The sequence below is a fragment of the Tetrao urogallus genome (assembly GCF_951394365.1).
Source record: "Tetrao urogallus genome assembly, chromosome: 5".
Lineage (NCBI taxonomy): Eukaryota > Metazoa > Chordata > Aves > Galliformes > Phasianidae > Tetrao > Tetrao urogallus.
Genome location: NC_136818.1, coordinates 30,289,095 through 30,307,789, shown reverse-complemented (window position 1 = coordinate 30,307,789; position 18,695 = coordinate 30,289,095). Strand labels below are relative to the sequence as shown.

The window sequence follows — 18,695 nt, the reverse complement described above, 5'->3', positions numbered from 1 at the left end:
CTTCTCCTGTCTGGATCAGAGTAGTTTTTAATAATCAGAAATACTTTGAACCAAGTCCTCCTCCCCTCAGAGCTGGAGGAGGAAGACAGCCAGCCCTTTGCTTCCAGCCTGGTGCAGCTCCAAGGTGCCTGGTGCAGTGTTGAATGGGGCCAGCTGGCTCATTTGGTGCTGGGCAAATCTGTGCACCTGCATGGAATAGAAGCAATGAAGTGTCCTTCCTTTACCCCTTGCCCAGCGCTGCCCCAAAGGAGGGACCAAGGAGTGGTTGCTGCTGGCCCTCAGTGCTTGGATCCAGTTGCTGCTCTCGAGGTTGTTCCTTAGACATTTGCTAACAGTGAGATTTTTTAGTGCCTTTTTATGAACAGCCTCATTGCCGTCAGTGCCTCACCGGTCTTTTCTTCCTCCTGCTTGCCCCCTCTGGTAAAAAAAAACAACTGGCTGTGATCCTGGTGCTCTAAGCTCGCTTCCCATGGGGACGCTGGGACTCCCTGTGCTCATGGCCCAGTGGGCACCATGGCGGCCGTGTGGAGCATCACGCAGCCTGGGAGATCGCTGAGAAGATGCTGATCATACAGGACAGTGCGAAGGGCTGAACTGGGGCTGCCTTTGCCTGATGGAGAGCTCTTGCAGCACTATTCTGGTTTTCCCCACCATGGACTTTGCCATCGCACCTCATGCCTTCCCTCTGATTTGTGCTGCCATGGTGTTGGGAAGGGTGAACAGTGCCTTCCCTGACAGCTGCACTCGGAGGGGAGGTTTTAGGGGACAGCAGAGGGAAGGCAGCCATGCACGCATTACCACCAGCTTTTGTGGCCTTTGCATACATGCTCTTCAGTCAGTTCCCCAGGGCTGCTCAGCGCAGGTTTCACAGGAACTGTTCTGCACATGCCGCCTTTTAATTACAGATGGGTCCAGGCTCAGCAAGAACAACCCTGGTTCTGCTGGGGACTGCACATCAAGCAACGCCGCAAGCTCAGAGCTGTTCTGCTGTGGCCATGGTGCAGTACCAAGATTACACATGCAGTTGGGAATATTTTTGTACGAAGCGTCTTATTTTTCATTTGTCACCTGATGTTGGTTTTCTTTTTGTAATCTTTTTATATATTCAAAGAGAAGAACAAAAAGCCATGTTATACCTCAACGTTGTGCTGCAACCACCCCGGCAGTAGCCGAGAGCATACCAGCACCAGAGCCTTCCACATGCAGGCCCTCTAGCAGGGACGTGGAAGATAAAAGCAAGACACCGATTTTCAATTGCAATATTGGCTATTTTGAAGCAGCAGTTAGCTGTTGCCTCTCATCCCAAAAGAATCAAGTAGTGCAAGACAATGTACTTAATCCAGATGGTCACAGCAAAACGCAATTGTTGAATTGTTCTTTTAAAATAGCATAGTATACAGATTACCTCTGATTAAAATAATGTGGACTAGTTTTTTCGTGTGTATTTATTAAAGACATGAGACTGGAATTTGTACCTCAACTGATGCATCTCCTGATTTAATATATTCTGACCCTGATACTCTGAGACACTCACTTTTAGTACAAATAAATATTTATACATGTAAACTAATGCTGACATTGTGATTGTTGCCTTATTTCGAGTCAGGCGAGGCGCATTCAGCAGCACTGAGCGCTGTGCTGCCTGCCGCTCCCAGACCCCAAGCACCCCTCAAGATGAGTTTCCCACACACCAGAGGGGGTTTCCCATGTCCAAACCTCGCTCAAATAAGGCTGTAAAGAAGCAGCACTTGCAGAATTCAGAGACACACTCATAAACATTATGTTCTTGTGTAAATCCTGCAGTATCCCCAGGCTCCCTGTCAAGCTCCTGGGAAGGGCCTCTAAGGTGCAGAGTTGTCCTTGGAGAAGTGAGAACAGCTCAGCTGCAGGAACTATCCCTTGGGCAACTGCAGATCACCCCACGTGCCACCTCCCCTCCCCCCCCCCCTCTTCTCTTAGGCCTGGTGAAGGCAAGATGAGGAGCACGCCAACAGCCCCTTCGCTGGGGCCACATGGACAGGACTGCAGCATTCAGCTGGGGCCCAGGGTGCTCCTGCAGGCATCCCTGTGTGCAGGTTTGATGTTTAACCTCACACTCAGTCTGATTATAAACCAGGATTAAACCGCTTCCCCCAAAGTAACGCACGCTGTGAAGAAGGATGGACGCAGCTGAACGGACTGAGCAGCTCGAGCTCTGCTTCTGGTGCAGGCATAATCCCAGCCTCCAGAGAAACCGCCACAATTGATTACAAAGGTCAGATTTTGCAGCTCACCCCCCTGCAGCATGGAGGGTGGCTCCCTGTCCTCCAGGGGCTTCCAGGTGCTCGAGCTGCTTTTTCAGCCTACAAGCTGAACTCACACTGTCAGCAGTGCCTGACACCAGACAGCACCTCACCCCGGCTCTCTGCATTGCAGATTGTTCCATTTTCCACTGTCACCTGCTTTCGCTGCTTACCTCTCCACAGCCAGCAGAGCTGTGACAGTGCACTGACCCTTGGGTCGGACAGCTGTGATGATGTGTCTGTGTCAAGTTAGTGCACAATTCACAATCATTACAAAAAATTAAACTACTGAAAACCTGCTGACAATAACTTTACCAAAAGACTTTGCCACTTACATTTTAACCCTTTGCCTTTATCATTACACAGTGTTACATGAATTTACCAAACTGTTACCAACAGGTACAGCAGAACATCGCTAAATCATATTTATAAACCTGAAGTTGCCTCCTCATTGCCTTCAGTTTTGCACGGCAGAGCAGGTGACACAGCAAAGCACCATAGAACACCTCCCCTCACCGTGGCACAATGGGGCAGTGCAGCAGTGCCTCTTCCAGAGATGAAACAGCAGTAGGCCCCCACTGTGACACGTAACACAGCAGAAAGCACAGCCTCAAGAAACTCGAAAAGGTGGGGCTTAAGGAAAAAGCAGTTAAGTAGACTTCACCCTTAATTAAATCACATTGGAGGGGAAAAATAAGAACAGCATTAAAATGTCTCCAGAAGCAGAATTCATACAAAAGAAAAAGCATTCAAACATTTTTACAGTAGTTACTATCTTTACTCAATGGCACCAGATTTCAAGTGGTGATGTGAAAAAAAAAAATGTATCAGTAACATTTTCAATTTTCCCTCAAAGTTATTCTAGAAGCAGAATTTCTACTTGCTGCTCAAAGGAAGAAGTAAGTGTGAGCTGAGTATCGATGAATCTATACATCTTCTGATTTGGTTTCATTCAGGAAGTAGAAAAGATTTCCCATACTCAAGTTATCTACATATTATGCCTACATATAAAAACAACGCGTGGATATATACACGTAATGCATACACACACCTGTATGTATGCACACAGCCGGTAGCAGGCGGCCGCTGCCCTCGCACCACACCAGAACCTGCTTTAAGGCTACACAGTGCATCCATAAGGGACAAGACACAGGCAGTTGCTCTTCGTCTGAGCTGTAATTGTTCCACTTCGTGATCTACTGTTACATTTCTAGTTGTGCATGACAAAAATTTCAATAACTTAGCATTTGCTGTATAAAAACAATTCCAGAAACAGAACTCCCTCGTTCAAGGAGTGTCCCCACTCCCAGCCCCTTCCATTGCTTTCGCTAACTGATTACAGAATATAAATCACATCAGAAACAGCAAGCGCACTCCTTAGCCTTAATCTATAATGACATGCATCAGGTCATCGTGAAGCGTGGCCTTCTTTGATTTCCTCATCTTCTCAATTGCCCTGAGGAGATCCTGCTGCTGCACAGGCCGAATTTCATCTTCATCACGGCTTCAGGATAGAGAAAGAAAATAAAACCAAGAGAGTCATTTGGGTGACACGTGGCACCAATTCAAACAAACAGAAGTAATCTCTGAGAACAGCAGCTCTGACTCTGACCCAGCACTACCCTTAGAATGTGCTTCTGTCTGTGCATGCTGTCTACCTGCAAGCATGGAGATAAACAGAGGAACATAACAGAGTACAGTTCCGTGTGCACAAGAGCATTGTGTCACCAGCGTTTCAAACTGGTAGCACACACAGTGCAGAAGTGTTACTCTTGCTGGTTTTTGCCAGCTCAAGCTCGACGCCTTGGAACAAACAGTCCTATTTTGATGGTCAAAAAGAATAAGATAACTTATTTAGTTTTTTTGGTCGTATGGTGGCAGTTTGTCAAGAAGGAGAGGACCTCCTGTTTTCTGTCAATCAGGGAGAGGTTTGACAAAATTGCTATAATTTGCCACTTGTATCAGAAAACAAAACCTAATAACTGCCCCATATGTAGCACCAAGAGCCTTCCCACTTGCTGCTTCACTACTGTAACAGAATAAAGGCACGTACTTCTCTTCTTCGCAGGCAGAATTAACATATTCCCTGACGCAGAGGAGTGCTGCATCCCGGCACATTTCTTTCAGATCGCTTCCTGAGAATCCATCAGTCTCTTTGGCAACCTGGAGGAGATCTACATGTCTGTCCACCTGTCCAGAAACAAGAGAAAAGAGCATGGAGATCCTGAAGACTTCACTTTGTTCTACAAGTACAATAAATGGTCACCTCCAAGTATTTTTACCTGCCCTAAGGCGGGGGTTTTTCCATCTTGCCTTTTTGAGAACTAAAAAGAAAATTATTTGATAAAGTTATGGTCTGAACTTTCCCAGGTAACCAATTTCATTAAATGAAAGTGATGTTTCATCCGATAAATTTCTTAAGCATGAACAAGCAACCACATGTGAATCATCACACTGCTACCACCTGTTACTGACAAGGTTCCTGAGCAGTTTCGGAAGCCTGATGGCTGGAAAACAGTATCATAGAAATAACAACTCGGTTTCCCCAGCACCCTCACAAGTTCCTTGCAACTCAAAATGAACGCCACCCAATGGATCCCCCTTCTTAGCCACAGCCTTTTTTAGTTTGTTTTTAACATTATTCAAGAGACAACATTTTATTTGCATAAGCACTTGCTTTGACGAGTAATACAGCAAGGCAGGAAAAAGTTTACCTTTTGCTGTTGCCAGCTCTCAGTGCAGAGTAAGAACTTCAAAAGCTGTTGGTCGAGTTAATGAACAACTAATCCTATTTTACACAACCATGAAAGAGGGAACTTAGAGGCAAAAGAACATCTCTAAGCCCACGCACTGGATCAGACTGGACTCATTCTGGTCAAGACCTCATATTTATTCACCCAGTTTACAGCTCCTTCCAGCAGATTTTCCATTCAAGACACATTTTCCTTTCAAGAAGCTGGAGTGATGGAGTGGACAAAGGCAATTGATGCCATCTGCCTGGACTTCTGCAAGGCCTTTGACACGGTCCCCCACCACATCCTTACCACTAAATTGGAGAAGTACGGTTTTGAAGGGTGGACTACTCTGTGGATAAGGAATTGGATGGAAGGTTACAGCCAGAGGGCTGTGTTCAATGGTTCTATGCCCAGGTGGAGGCCGATAATAAGCAGTGATCCACAGGGGTCTGTCTTGGGACCAGTATTCTTTAACATCTTTACCAGTGACATAGATGATGGGATTGAGTGAACCCTCAGCAAGATTGCTGATAACATCGAGCTGAAGGGTGCTGTTGATACAGCAGGAGTGAATGCCATCCAGAGGGACTCCGATCAACTTGAAAGGTGAACCCTTGATAAACTAATGAGGTTCAACAAAGCAAAGTGCAACATTTTGCACTTGGTTTTAAGGGAATCCCAGATATGTACAGAGACTGGGAAAAGAACTCCTTAAGAATAGCCCTGTGGAGAAGGACTTAAGGGTTCTGGTTGATGACAAACTGAGCATGAGCATGAGGAGCAGTGTGCTCCTGCAGCTCAAAAGGCCAATGGTACCCTAGGCTCCATCAGAAGAGGGGGGGCCAACAGGGACAGGGAGGTGACTGTCCCTCTCTACTCTGCCCTCATAAAGTCCCACCTGGAGTACTGCATCCAGGTATGGGACACCCCAAAAGCTCCATCTCTCTTGTGTTGGAGAGGGTCCAGAGGAGGGCCACAGAAATGATCAGAGGGCTGGAGCATCTCTCCTATGAAAACAGGCTGTAAGAAATGGGCTTTTTCAGCCTGGAGAAGAGAAGACTGTGGGGAGACTTTATTGCAGCCTTCCAAAATTTAAAAGGAATGTAGAAACATGAGTTTCTAAACTCAAAATCAAGTTTTTACACAGGTACATAGTGATAGGATGAGGGGGTTTTAAAGAAAAAGAGATTCACATTAGATGTCAGGGGGAAGTTCTTTACTATGAGAGTGGTGAGGTGATGAAACAGCTGCCCAGAGAGGCTGTGGGTGCCCTGTACCTGGAGGTGTTTAAGGCTGGGTTGGATGGGGCCCTAGGCAGCCTGATCCAGTACTTGATCTGGTGTCTATGGCAGGGAGGTTGGAATTGGATGACCTTTGAGGTCCCTTCTAACCCAAGCCATTCTATGATTCTAAGGTGTTAAGGCCAAAGCAGTCTAACCAAAAGACTGAGATTAAGGAGTGATTTCCAAGAGGGAGATAATTTCACAGAACTGGCTGGATGGTAGTAAAAGCAAAGCCTAGCTGTCTCTCAGTGCTCTGCTTTAAGCATGGCCCTACACACAAATATATGGAAGCCCACAGGGCTCAGCTGGAGGAGCCACTCAGTTTGGCCATCAACAACTGGATGCAGCAGTGTAGCTGGCTAAGAAGAACCTGGAAACGGGGATGCTGTGCTGCAGGTACTGACAATGATATCCCTTCAAGTCAGGAAGATGAAACAGTACTTTGAGACAGGAAGGGAAAATAGCTAGCATGCTTACAGCTGCCATGTGAAGGGCTGTCCAAAGCTTGTTCCCTGGATGGAAAGAAGCTAGGCTTGAGAGATCCTCCTCCTCCTCCAATGGAATAACCAGTGCAGGCTGATTTCTACCCCTGGCCCAGCAAGCATCATTTGTATAGCTGGGATTCCATACCAAGTGCTTGATACACCTTACACTCTTTCAAGGCCACATTCAGAAGCTATTTGAGGTTCCCCTTCAATGCCATAAGAGCAAGGTGCTTGAACTCACAGGCCCAGCATCCCAGGCAAAGGATCTGCACAAGTCTGACTGCATGCAAAGGCTGCCTGCAGTTACTGGGGAAGCCTGCTTGAAGGTCTGTTATTTGGCACATCTTCCTAACAACTCCTGAAAGGAGTAATGATTTGGAACCAGTTTGCAAGAGGTTTAATTTGTTTGATGTTTGCTGCAAATAGGTCCGATTTTCCTCCACAATTCCCTTGGCTTTTAGCATCAGTTCAGTTTTTGCATTTATTGTCAACTGCCTTCCAGTCCAACACAAATGATCCCAAATGACCACCTGAAAAACAGCCCCTTCAATATCTGCCATTCATGATGACGAGCTGCAACTTTGAAGCCTCTTAAAAATATCATTTGTTATTAAAACCAACTGATTTTCTTTTAGAATATGCATGAACAGACCCCTTGCAACATTAACTTGATGAGAATTAATGCTGCAGCCTAAATTCTGTAAGATTCCTAGATGCACTCACTGCTACTTTTCTTTTCATGTGCAACCCAGCCGTGACAGGAATAATATATTCAATATATACAATATAATTTCTAAAAACACCCATAGTAGTTTTCCCAAAAGGAAGTATGAACTACGAATCAAAGTGGAAAAGCAGCATTGTCAGAAAAAGTCATTCCTCCATTCTGAATGTGAGCCAACAAACACTGAGTTGAAGAAAATCAGAATGTCTTCTTCCTGAGTGAATGATGCTTCACAATGTTTCTTTCACTGATCAAAGCTATTTCCAATCATGGTTCACCTTTAGCTGCATTGTTAGTGAGATGAACACATCTTGTTTTAAGAAAAGAAAATGGGGACAGAGAAGTTATTTTCTTCACTGGCTCGCACTTAAACCAAGAGGGAAGTCTACTGCTTCAAACCGACGCCACACTTAAGAGAACAAAAGATTCCTAAGTTATAGGCATGAATACTCAGGTAGATCTCTACCTTATCTCAAGAAAATCAATTACAAAGTATTTGCAACAACTCCAGAGCATGTGCTCATGACTACAGTTTTATAGTAAATTAACCATGAAGAGGAGTCTACTTACATTTTCATTTTTCAGAATTAGTTTCAAGATTGCTTCTCTTTGCTTCAGAGCCTTAAACAAAAGAGATTAAAGTTATTGGAAAACAAAAATAAACATAAACAACACCCACATCAATCTTGCACTAAGTGGGCTTTTGGGTCTATTTCAGTGACAAAATCTGATCCCTCAAATGGGAGACATGAAAAACACAGGAAGGAAACCTATCTGACAGCAATTAGGGAAACCACTCAGCAAAATCTAGGGCACTCTGACTCCAGGAGCACACGCAGTTGAACACTTGAGCATACACATTTACACTAACTGTAGGGAAAGAGAAATGCACTACTGTGTTTAGTCTTACTTTGTCCTAAGTACAATCACCTGTCCCCAGGGATTTCTTATCATCTTTAACAGAAGGCCAGTTCCAATAAGATAGGTCTGGGAATAGGACTGTTTCAGTCTCTCAGTTTCTGCACAAAATGATAATTAAGCATATTACCATACTTAGAAAGGAATGCTGACAACCACAACTGAGCCTTTTACAACAACACAAGACATTTTCGTACTGATATCATAAAGTGCTCAAGGCTACTGAAATACCTTGGAAGGGATGGCAATAGCAAAACATATAGAGAGGGTAACATTGTGACTGCTGGCCTAGTTGACACAGACCTTAACTTACTGCCCACTTGGAGTAAATTGTGGAGAATAAAAGCTAAAAGTTTCCCACATTGCTTGCTGTGCTCAAATATGGAAAGGCTTAATCAGAATGTAGGTTTTGATACCCTCTTCTCTTCTTCAAGTCTACGTATCACATATCCAGAAACTGATGTACCCCCAGTCTGGTTGTCACTCTGTCCCATAAAGCAGTGCACGCAGATTATTTTGTGCCTTTTGTGGTTGTTTACAAGTTAGAACTAAGATCTCCCCAAAAGGCAGCCTGTGAAGTAAGCTGCCTCTCACCTCAGCACCATTGCCTTTGAAGTTCTTTGTTTAATAAGTTGTTTTCTAAGATGCTGCTCCTGGTACAGACCTTCTGGCTCATGCCCTACCTGCAGCTGCCTGATAATCCCTCACGGAATTCAGTAACTGTGTTACCTTGCACTGTAGAGAAGACAGCTTATCAGAAAGAAGGCAAAACCTCAACAGCAAAGCTGCACTGGAAAACAGCATGGTATACTAGCATGAAGAGTGCCCAGTGCCAACTGCTGTGAGCAGAGATGGGATGTGCTCAGGTCTTATGCCAAGGACTTCCTTAAGCTTCATAAAAATGCAGAAAATTAGTTTATTTTGTATTTATTTATCCCACAGCAAGGAAAGAGTGACTGAGTACAGCATCTAGATGAAAAAATGGGCTGGAAGCTCTCAGGACAGACAGATGGAGTTCTTTCAGGTAAAAGAACCAAGGAACTAGGTTTTTCTGGCAAACTCCACCCTAAAAGCAGAGTTCTATAAGCTTCTAAAAACACTAAAAGCGGACCAGAACAGTACTCCATCTTTATCTCCTTGAAAAAATCAGCCAGATATGTGTCTTTTGGGGCTGATAGAGCACTTGCCTGTTGCTAGCCCCCAGGCATTGTTCCAGCAAAGCTGGCAGGACTTACGGGTTGATTGATATGAAAGCGGGTCGGCATCCTTCTCATGATTGCAGAGTCAAGGTCCTGAGGACGGTTGGTGGCTCCCATCACGATGACCTGCATACACAAAACAACAATGTAGCCTGATACCCAATTTTAAAAACATTTCCATACCGCAATTTCAGAACAAAAAATGTGACTCTTCCACTCTTTATCAAGAGCATCAACATTTAAATAAACTACATGAGGCTTCTTGGTACTGATTTTTATGTCAGTCTGACACCCCTTGATCCCGAATTGAAAGTTCAAACACCGAGAAGTAACTCAGAGCTTTCGACTATAGGCAATGGTCTGGAAGGGACTTGAAAGAAGATACATTGATCAGGTATGAAAAATCTTTTCATTCTTTTGCAGTGTTTAAAAAAAAAAAAAAAAAAAAAAAAAGAGAGACAGTTCTCTAGGAAAGACTAAATGGGCAGTTTTTACAAAGCGCTAAAGTGTTGTTTCCTTTTTACATTTAGAAAGCGTTAAAAAATCAAGCAGAACCCATATGCCTTCACTATACCTGTGGTATACTTATAGCACACTGAAGGAGCAGTGCAGTAGATGTGTATAAGCCAAGTTCCACACAAGGAGAGCATTACCTCATTTGACTGGATTTCAGCTGTTAGCTTAAGGACAAATTTACTTCCCATTGACATCAGTCTTGTATTCTCATTTGTTATTTTAAGTTATGTACATCGTAAACACCCAGTCACAACAGTGAAAAATGTCCAGAAAGTAAATTTCCTATCAATAGAGCTTCCTGACACCCTCCTGCTCCTTTGTCTGGGGTCACTGTTCCGCAACGAGCCCTGGCACCTCCTGCTTGCATCCTCTGCATCGGAGCCACCCTGCCACCTAGAGGCTTAAGTATGCGGTGGCAAACTGCTTCACAGAAAAAGCCCAAGGCTCACTTTTAGCTGGGGCTCAGGCAGTCTCAATCACAGGTCTGTTTAGAAATGGTTATGCATGTAAATTCCATGGTCTTGCTTGTGTGCCCAATGCTTGCTGATGCAAGAGGCATCGCTGCATCTCTGCTGTGCTTCCCGAGGGTCTGTCAGGGCTCAGCATTACACTCGAGGTGGTTTTCCCTCTGCATCAGGGCTAGGAGCTTTCCCAGAAATGGCTTTGTCAAACACAGGCCCCTCCAAGAATGAATGCAGCAGCCAGGGCTTACAGCTTTGAGCAGAGCAGCCCCGTTTCCCAGACACTGAGCCTTCAGTCCCTGCCAGACTCATCATGACAGCAGGTTCAAGCCAAAGCTGAAGATACTTTTCAGATGCAATTAGCGAAGGAACAAGTAATGCTCATTATGGTGATTTTACAATTTCCTCCTAACACTGGCAATTTTTTGTACAGTAATAAAAGCCAAATTTCATCCTTGTACAAAGGAAATTTGTTTGACGAAAATCAGACAAGCAACCCAAACCTTCCAAGTAAACACTGGTATGGAACAAAGGAGCCCCATGAGCTGGCTGTCAGAAAAGCCACACATCAGAACCACGACCCAGGAACGTCAAAGGGAGGAGCCTGAAATACTGTACCAAAAGAAAACACTCCCCAGAAACCTGAATCAATCCCAGTGTCACCAATCAATTGTTTGCACTGCATTTTTATCCCTACGGCTCTCTGCCATGCAAAGGCATAGCAAGTAAGGGACAACAATAACTTGCTCAGGCTCAGCATGCTGAGCTTGAGATGGGTAAGGCCACATATTGTCTTACTACACAGAACAACCTCACTTGCTCACTTGCTACAGGAAGTTGCCACTAGATTGGAAAGCAGGTAACTAACATTCATGTACTACACAGAACGTGTGCGTGCAAGATCTTAGCTTACACTTAGGTGTTCGTACCACTAGTGATAAGCAAACACTCTGCTTAAAGCCTCTGCAATACCTACATTCATCATCTTTGGACCTGTTTTAAAAATCCACTGAAAAGCAGGCTTCAGTAAGCACAACCCAGAGAGCAGGAAGAGCCCATTTCGTAAAGAAAAAACTGATGGAGAGCAGAGAATCAGAATTCTTCCACAGTCAAATACAAATCTAAGAGGCTGAAAATTCAGTATTTAAAGAATAACAATCCTTTTCTAAAACCTTAAAATCATTGCTTCAGGTGACACCCCGGCAGCAGGCTCTCCTCTATGTGGCATCCAAGTCATGTTCTTTATAAAGCATCAGCAGGTTTTGTACTTTTTCCCCCTCCTCTGAATCAGAATGTTTTCATAAAGATTATGGGAAGGGGGGAAAGCACAGAAGAACATGGGGTGGAACCACATCTCCATTTAACAGAATTTATTTTGACCACAAAAAATTTAAGGAAGTTGATGTCTCAAAGATTAAGAATTTCAGTTTAATGCTTACTTAGAGCTAGTCTGATGCTCTTCTGGAAAGAAAATAACCTACCTGCAACTGAGGTGAATACTCGCATTTTTCATATCTTTCCTGAAATCGAAGATTCTATTTGCCTGACGAAAATTTCGTTGGCAACCTGTTTTTCCAAACAGTTCAAAATTCCAAATTTTGGCAGCCTGAGTTTTAAAGCTGCATTACTGAAACTTACAACACTTCTGAAAGTAGCAGCTCTAAATTAAAAACAAAACACATACAAAAACAGTATTCTGAAGAAGAAAAGTAATTCCTTAATATAATTAATCTCATTCCCACAACACATGGGTGTTCACGAACAGGTAGAGAAATTCTTTTTGCAGTTAATACATGCAATCTGTTACCCCTTCCCAAATGATCCAGCACACCACAGCTGGGATGACAGAATCCCACTGCTTTTCTCTCTGCTTACCTGGCAATTGTAATCTGTGTCCAGGCCATCCCACAGACTCATGAACTGAGCTTTCATCATAGCTGTTGCTTCATGGTCAGAGCTCGAACGACTTCGCAAGAAGGAATCTATATTAAAGGATTCAGTAAAGTAGCAGACTTACAATCCTGCCGTTGAAACTACAGTTTGATTTCTTGTGTGCTGATGGCATACTCTGTCCTATTTCTAAAATAAATGCTGTCAACAAATGAATAATATTTCTTACAAATAAGAATACAGCAGAGGAGTCCTAGCACATTTTTAAGCGTATCTTTTATGTTACATCACCCAAGTATGTAACTACCACATCAGACTGTCCCAGATCTTAACTCCTGGTTTTCACTTTCCCCAGTTCATGGAAATTTAAATTTCCCCTTAATTTCTTATGTAGAGATGGAATCATTAGGAAACCCCAAAGCACAAGAGAACAGCAAGTTTCAGGACTGGCATGAATCAGGCTATGCACTTTGCTATGCAGAGCTCTGATTTTTTCAGAAGCCGCCTAAACAACATCCACCAGGTAGGAAAAGGCACATTTTACACACTAACAGGAAGGAAATAAACACATCTGAAGAAAGCAGACCCTTCATAAACATGAACTGGACAAAGCTTTGTCATGCTCTTTCTACAAACTGCACAATTCACTCTGTGAAGTGCCAGTGCTAGGAGAAAGAGCGGTTTCAAAGCTGCTCACAGTAACTTATGCATGATAGTGGCAAGCTCAGCTGCGTGGAACAACTGCACTTTTTCTGCTTTCCTATCTGGCGTTCCCCTCCTATTTCACTAGCCTTATTAAATTACTATTCCCAAGCTTTTCTAATTCCATGTTTTATTGCCCATAAGGCTTCCCTAATTAGCCCAGCAAAAAATAAGCAGCAACTTGTTCTAATTTCCTGCACTAACACAAACAGAAACGCGATTTTTCCTGCTTTGCCAGGATTACTTTCCAATACCATATGTGTTGCTAAATCTTGCCTCATTACCATTCTTCCTAAGGAAAGGCTGGCAGTAGATCAATATAACCTTCAACTTGAACCCACAGTTCAACGGCACGCCACTACTTACAAAGAGCACAGATTTTTACCTATTTCGTCGATAAAAATGATGGACGGTTGGAGCTTGATAGCAAGGGAGAAGACAGCAGCAGCAAGTTTCTGAGACTCTCCATACCATTTGTCAGTCAGCGTTGAAGGCTGGAGGTTAATAAATCGACAACCTGCTTCCTTTGCTGTAGCTTTGGCGATCAAGGTTTTGCCACAACCAGGAGGGCCATAGAGAAGTACTCCTGAAAAAGCCAAGGTGCTAATGTTCCCTGCTTGCAATGCAGAAAACACTCTTGGCACAACAGACATGAAAGTGCCTGGGATTGTATTTCATTCAAGTTTTAAGAGAGGAAGCCAAGTTGCACAGTGTTCCATCAAATCAAACACATTTAAGATATCCTCATTGTAAGATTAAAACCAAGAATACACACAAAAATATATAGTGAAATTGAAAGAAGACATTAGTCTGAAAGATGAGTGCTTTATTACTGTGACTGCAAATGTTACATAGACTAGCAAATACATAGACTGCAAATATTACAAGACTAAAAATCTACTTCTTACAAGCATTATGGTAGGCCTCATTAGTAGCTTCAAGTTCACTAAGAAAGCTTAGTACAGAGGGGTTCTGTACTGTCGTGGGCTCCATCAGGAGAGGGGTGGTCAGCAGGGACAGGGAGGTGATTGTCCCTCTCTACTCGGCTCTTGTGAGGCCCCATCTGGAGTACTGTGTCCAGGTGTGGAGCCCTCAGTACAAGAAAGACATGGAGATTTTGGAAAGGGTCCAGAGGAGGGCGACTAAGATGATCAGGGGGCTGGAGCACCTCCCCTATGAGGACAGGTTGAGGGAGTTGGGCTTGTTCAGCCTGGAGAAGAGAAGGCTGCGGAGCGACCTCATTGCAGCCTATCAATACCTAAAGGGAACCTACACCCAGGAGGGGAGTAAACTCTTCAAAAGGGCTGACAATAGCAGGACTAGGGGAAATGGATCCAAGTTGAAGGAGGGAAGATTTAGGTTGGATGTTAGGGGGAAGTTCTTTACAAGGAGAGTGGTTAGGCCCTGGAACGGGCTGCCCAGGGAGGTTGTGGATGCCCCGTCCTTGGACGTGTTCAAGGCCAGGTTGGACGGGGTCCTGGGCAACCTGATCTAAATGTGTATGTTTGGTGGCCCTGCTAGGCAGGGGGGTTGGAACTACATGATCCTTGAGGTCCCTTCCAACCCGGGTGATTCTGTGATCTGTGATTCTGTGGGTTAAAAACAAAAAGGAGCCCACAAACATTTTAAACATATCATGCACAAATGAAGTGTGATGCTTCTCATTATTTTTAAACTCGCTGTGTTGAAAGAAATGACAGCAATGTTTTCCTAACACGGTTGTAAAGAAAATAAGAAAAAAAAAAAGATCAGTAAAAACAGAGAAATAGTTTGTCTTTTTCTGTTTATACAGTCAATGATCAGAAAAACAACTACTCTGAAAAGATGACTTCCTATTAACACTTGCTGCAAGCCACTAAGAAAACAGGGAGCTTGCCCTATACAGAAAGTATGCTTAAGAAAGATAAATAATTCTCCTCCCGCTTATTAGATCATTAGAACAATTTTCCAGACAGTTTCAATTTGTGATTTAAGAGAGCATAGCCTTGAAAAAACTGAACCAGTTACAAAACTGTTTCATTTTCTTTCTCTTGGCACATAAAATTGAGAAAAGACAGCCACAGATACAGGCAGAAATTGGTTTACAGAGAACTTTGGGAAGAGTATTAACAATAGAATTTGGCATTTTGTTCAACACCACATGTTCAAATTCTGTGTGTTTTCAAGAAGCATACAGCAAATACAACCAGCTGCATTCTGGCATAGATAGTTCTGATCTACTCAATTGCCTCAGTATTGTCCAGCTCAACTCCAGAGAGAATCGAGGGATCTCCAAAATAAAAATGATGTCTTTAATGACTGCAATTTCTAGGATTAGAACAGAGAGCTGTGAACAAGATCAGCTTAACGCAGTATTCACATTTGTGACTCGTATTTTCATGATACTATAAAAAAAACTAATAAAGCCTACAAAGTTGTACAGCAAAGGACAAAATGAGGTCTAAAAAGGACAAAGCTCCCATAATTTAGATGGTTAAAAATGCAAACTGTATAGACTGATGCATTAAGATGCATCATCAATAACTAAGAAGCAATTATCACTTCATAACTAATACGAGCCATTCACTAGAATTTACTTTCATGGCAATAGAAGAGGGAAAACCAGAGGGTTTTCCCTGGCATCAATCCAGTTATACTTTGGATAATTATCAGCTCACTTTCTCCTTCCTTTCTAAGTGATCCTAATGTGGGTTTTTTTTGTAGCTTTTGTTTTTTAATATCAATACAGAAATTCATAACATATCCTTCCTACCTTTTGGTGGCTGTAAGAGCCTGGAGTTCTCAAACAAGTATTTCTTCTTGATAGGCAAGATGACAGTGTCTTTCAAATCTGTAATGACATCATCTAAGCCTGCAATATCATTCCAAGTTACCTGGTGTGGAAAAAACAGTATTAGAAGTGATTTTAGTCCCCACCAACAAAACACACCCAAAAATTTAAGTAGTGTTGGGCCTTCCAGAAAACAAAAACAAAAAACCAACAAGAGATTAGAAGTTCTATTCCTAATGATGTTACTACAGATTCAAATCACAGAATCGCCTTCCATGTATTTCCATAGACATATACATATGCAAAATAACGCCATCCAAAGAAAAAAAATTAACATCTTCCATGTCTGAAGTGCGTTACTAGGAATAAAATGGAAAAGTATTTCTTACGTGCATGCTTAGTGGGTCGACGAGATGTGCAGCAATACTCATTTCATATTCAGAAAGCTTGACATTTTTCACTCCAATTTGCTTCATTAGCTTTTCAGCCTAAGGCATAGAACACCAAGAAAATTAGAGAGGGAAGTAGATAACTTAATTCAAAAATTAATTTTTAAAGGACTGCTACTTGGAGTCTGAAAGTTAGAAATACAAGCTTCTCAGTAAATCATATCTGAAAAGTGCCCAAATCCTTTAGAAGAAGGATTCTGCTGTTTCCAAATTACGTGCTGTCACTTCAGTGAAACAATACTACTGCATCTGTGAGGAATCAATGTATTTTCAAGGAAAAGGGAAAAAAAAAAAAAAAAAAAAAAAACGATGCACCAAAGCCAGATATTTTTTCTAAGCATTCACTGTTTTCTTTTTCCCACTTTAAAAAGAAGTCATTTGTTGTGGCAACATACTTTTGCAATTCGTTTTCTCTTTACGCTCAAACTTGAGGTTAGATCTGACATGCTTTTGGGATATTGCAACCTCTTACATAACAGCTGGCACCAGCACAGATTGTGAAAGCTGATTTTTAAAGAGAACCAATTTTTTTTTACTGAAGATTTCATTTAAAAAAGGAAAAAAAAAACCATCAGAATTAGGTTGCTTAAAACCTAATTTGAATTTGAATAGTTTGAATACATGGAGACAGGCCTAACAAATAAATAAATAGATAGATAGATAAATAAATATTGCAATATTTGCTTCAGTACTTTCCAAAGGAAATGTTTAACATCTGGTACACAAAGGCACCTACACCTTTTCTAAAAGCATTAACACCCACGCACACCTCATTCCAGTCCATCCTAAGGAACAAGGCTTCCCCTTTTTCCTCCCCTTTCCAGGGCATTTTGACTGCAACCAGGGGAAGAGACAAGCTACAGTTGCGCTTGAAAAAGCACTTGGACAGCAGCATTCCTCTTTGCTATGAGCTACTCCAGCCCTGCCTCTGCCATCAAGTTGCCAAAAAACAGTAGAGAACTAAGTTATTTCTGGTCAAGGATTTTAACAAGCAACCGAAAGCATTATTTAATGCGCTGCTGCTTAGCAAAGCTGCCAGAAACAGAAGAGACACTGGGACCACACACTCGCAGATAGTTAGAGACCACCACACCATCACACCACATAGTTCTTTCACCACTATGAGCTAGAGATTTTAACTTGTTACAACAGCTCAGACCCTGTACTAAAATACACTTCCTGTTTTTCTATTATTCCACTCCCACAAGCTCTCTTTAATTACTTCATTGGCTATTCCTAGCCCAGTTTTCAGATTTCTCTGCCTGAACAGTAATGAATGAAACAGTGTTCTGCAAAAATACTTGTGAATAAAATCCTACCTGTTTCTGAGCTTCTACTTTTTGCTTTCTGGTGGGGTCGATGGCATCAACCATCCACTTAATGGTGAAGTATGTTACAGCACCAAATATCGTCAAACGGAAGATCAACCCGACCACTTCATTCCGGCTCAGGGGGCGTGAAAACGTTTCAGCGTGGACCATCCTGCCTCTCAATGCTAAATGCAAAGGAAAGAGAGAGAGGAAAAGAAGTTAAAGCTAAGAAAACACCTACTTTACATTTAAACATCTTTTTGCTTCCATGCAGATATCGAGCCCAAAGTTCATGGAGTTACCAGGAAGTAACTTGACAGCAGCACAAAAAAAGTAACGGAGAAGCAGAGACACGCGGGGCTGTAGGCAGTGACAGCATGGTTTCACTTCCACTTTCGGTAAGAAGAGAACAAAGGGCAACAATGAGCTGGGGCCTAGCTGGACCGATGGGAAGCAAAATGGTCCCAGCTTCAGTCTTAAGACATCTGTCTTCCTTTTGGCCGTGTAATACCTCCAAAGACAGACTACCTCGGTGCAAGATGCACATTCCCTTTAAGACTGAGACGTTAAGTCTTGTCAAGCTAAGAATGCTATGTCACGGAGATGTAGTGATTACCTCACACGGACAGCTGTGTTTCCTAAGAGGAAGCCGCAGGGAAAGTTGCCCAAACGCCACGCTCCAGAGAGATCCGCAGCTTGCATTAATATCCCTTGGCAAGGGAACAGGCTGGACTGGCACACAGCTCCCAGGGGAAGAGCCGGCTACTGCCGGAGTTGAAGCCAGAAAGTGCAGCACCTTCAAGCGAGGGCAACGGAGAGGGAAAATTCTCCTTCAAACACAGAAAAAAAAAAAAAAAAACCCAAACCCTAAAAATCGGGCCCCCCCCGTCCTCCATCTACTTTCCACCCAGCTGTGGGTTTCCTGCCCCGAAGCTCGCTGCAAGGGCAGCACCACCTCCAGCCGCCCCGGC

The 18,695-nt window shown here is 43.1% G+C and overlaps 1 protein-coding gene across 1 annotated transcript; it reads right to left on the bottom strand.

Annotated features, from left to right (window-relative positions):
• Positions 1-3,665: 3,665 nt before the first annotated feature.
• ATAD1 (ATPase family AAA domain containing 1) lies at positions 3,666-17,895 on the bottom strand (the record flags this gene model as incomplete). The annotated part of the gene is made up of 9 exons (XM_079535639.1): positions 3,666-3,786; positions 4,336-4,472; positions 8,080-8,130; positions 9,663-9,752; positions 12,479-12,585; positions 13,581-13,781; positions 15,948-16,068; positions 16,355-16,453; positions 17,734-17,895. The coding sequence occupies 9 exons, from the start codon at positions 17,893-17,895 to the stop codon at positions 3,666-3,668; spliced, it is 1,089 nt and encodes a 362-aa protein (XP_079391765.1).
• Positions 17,896-18,695: the final 800 nt, after the last annotated feature.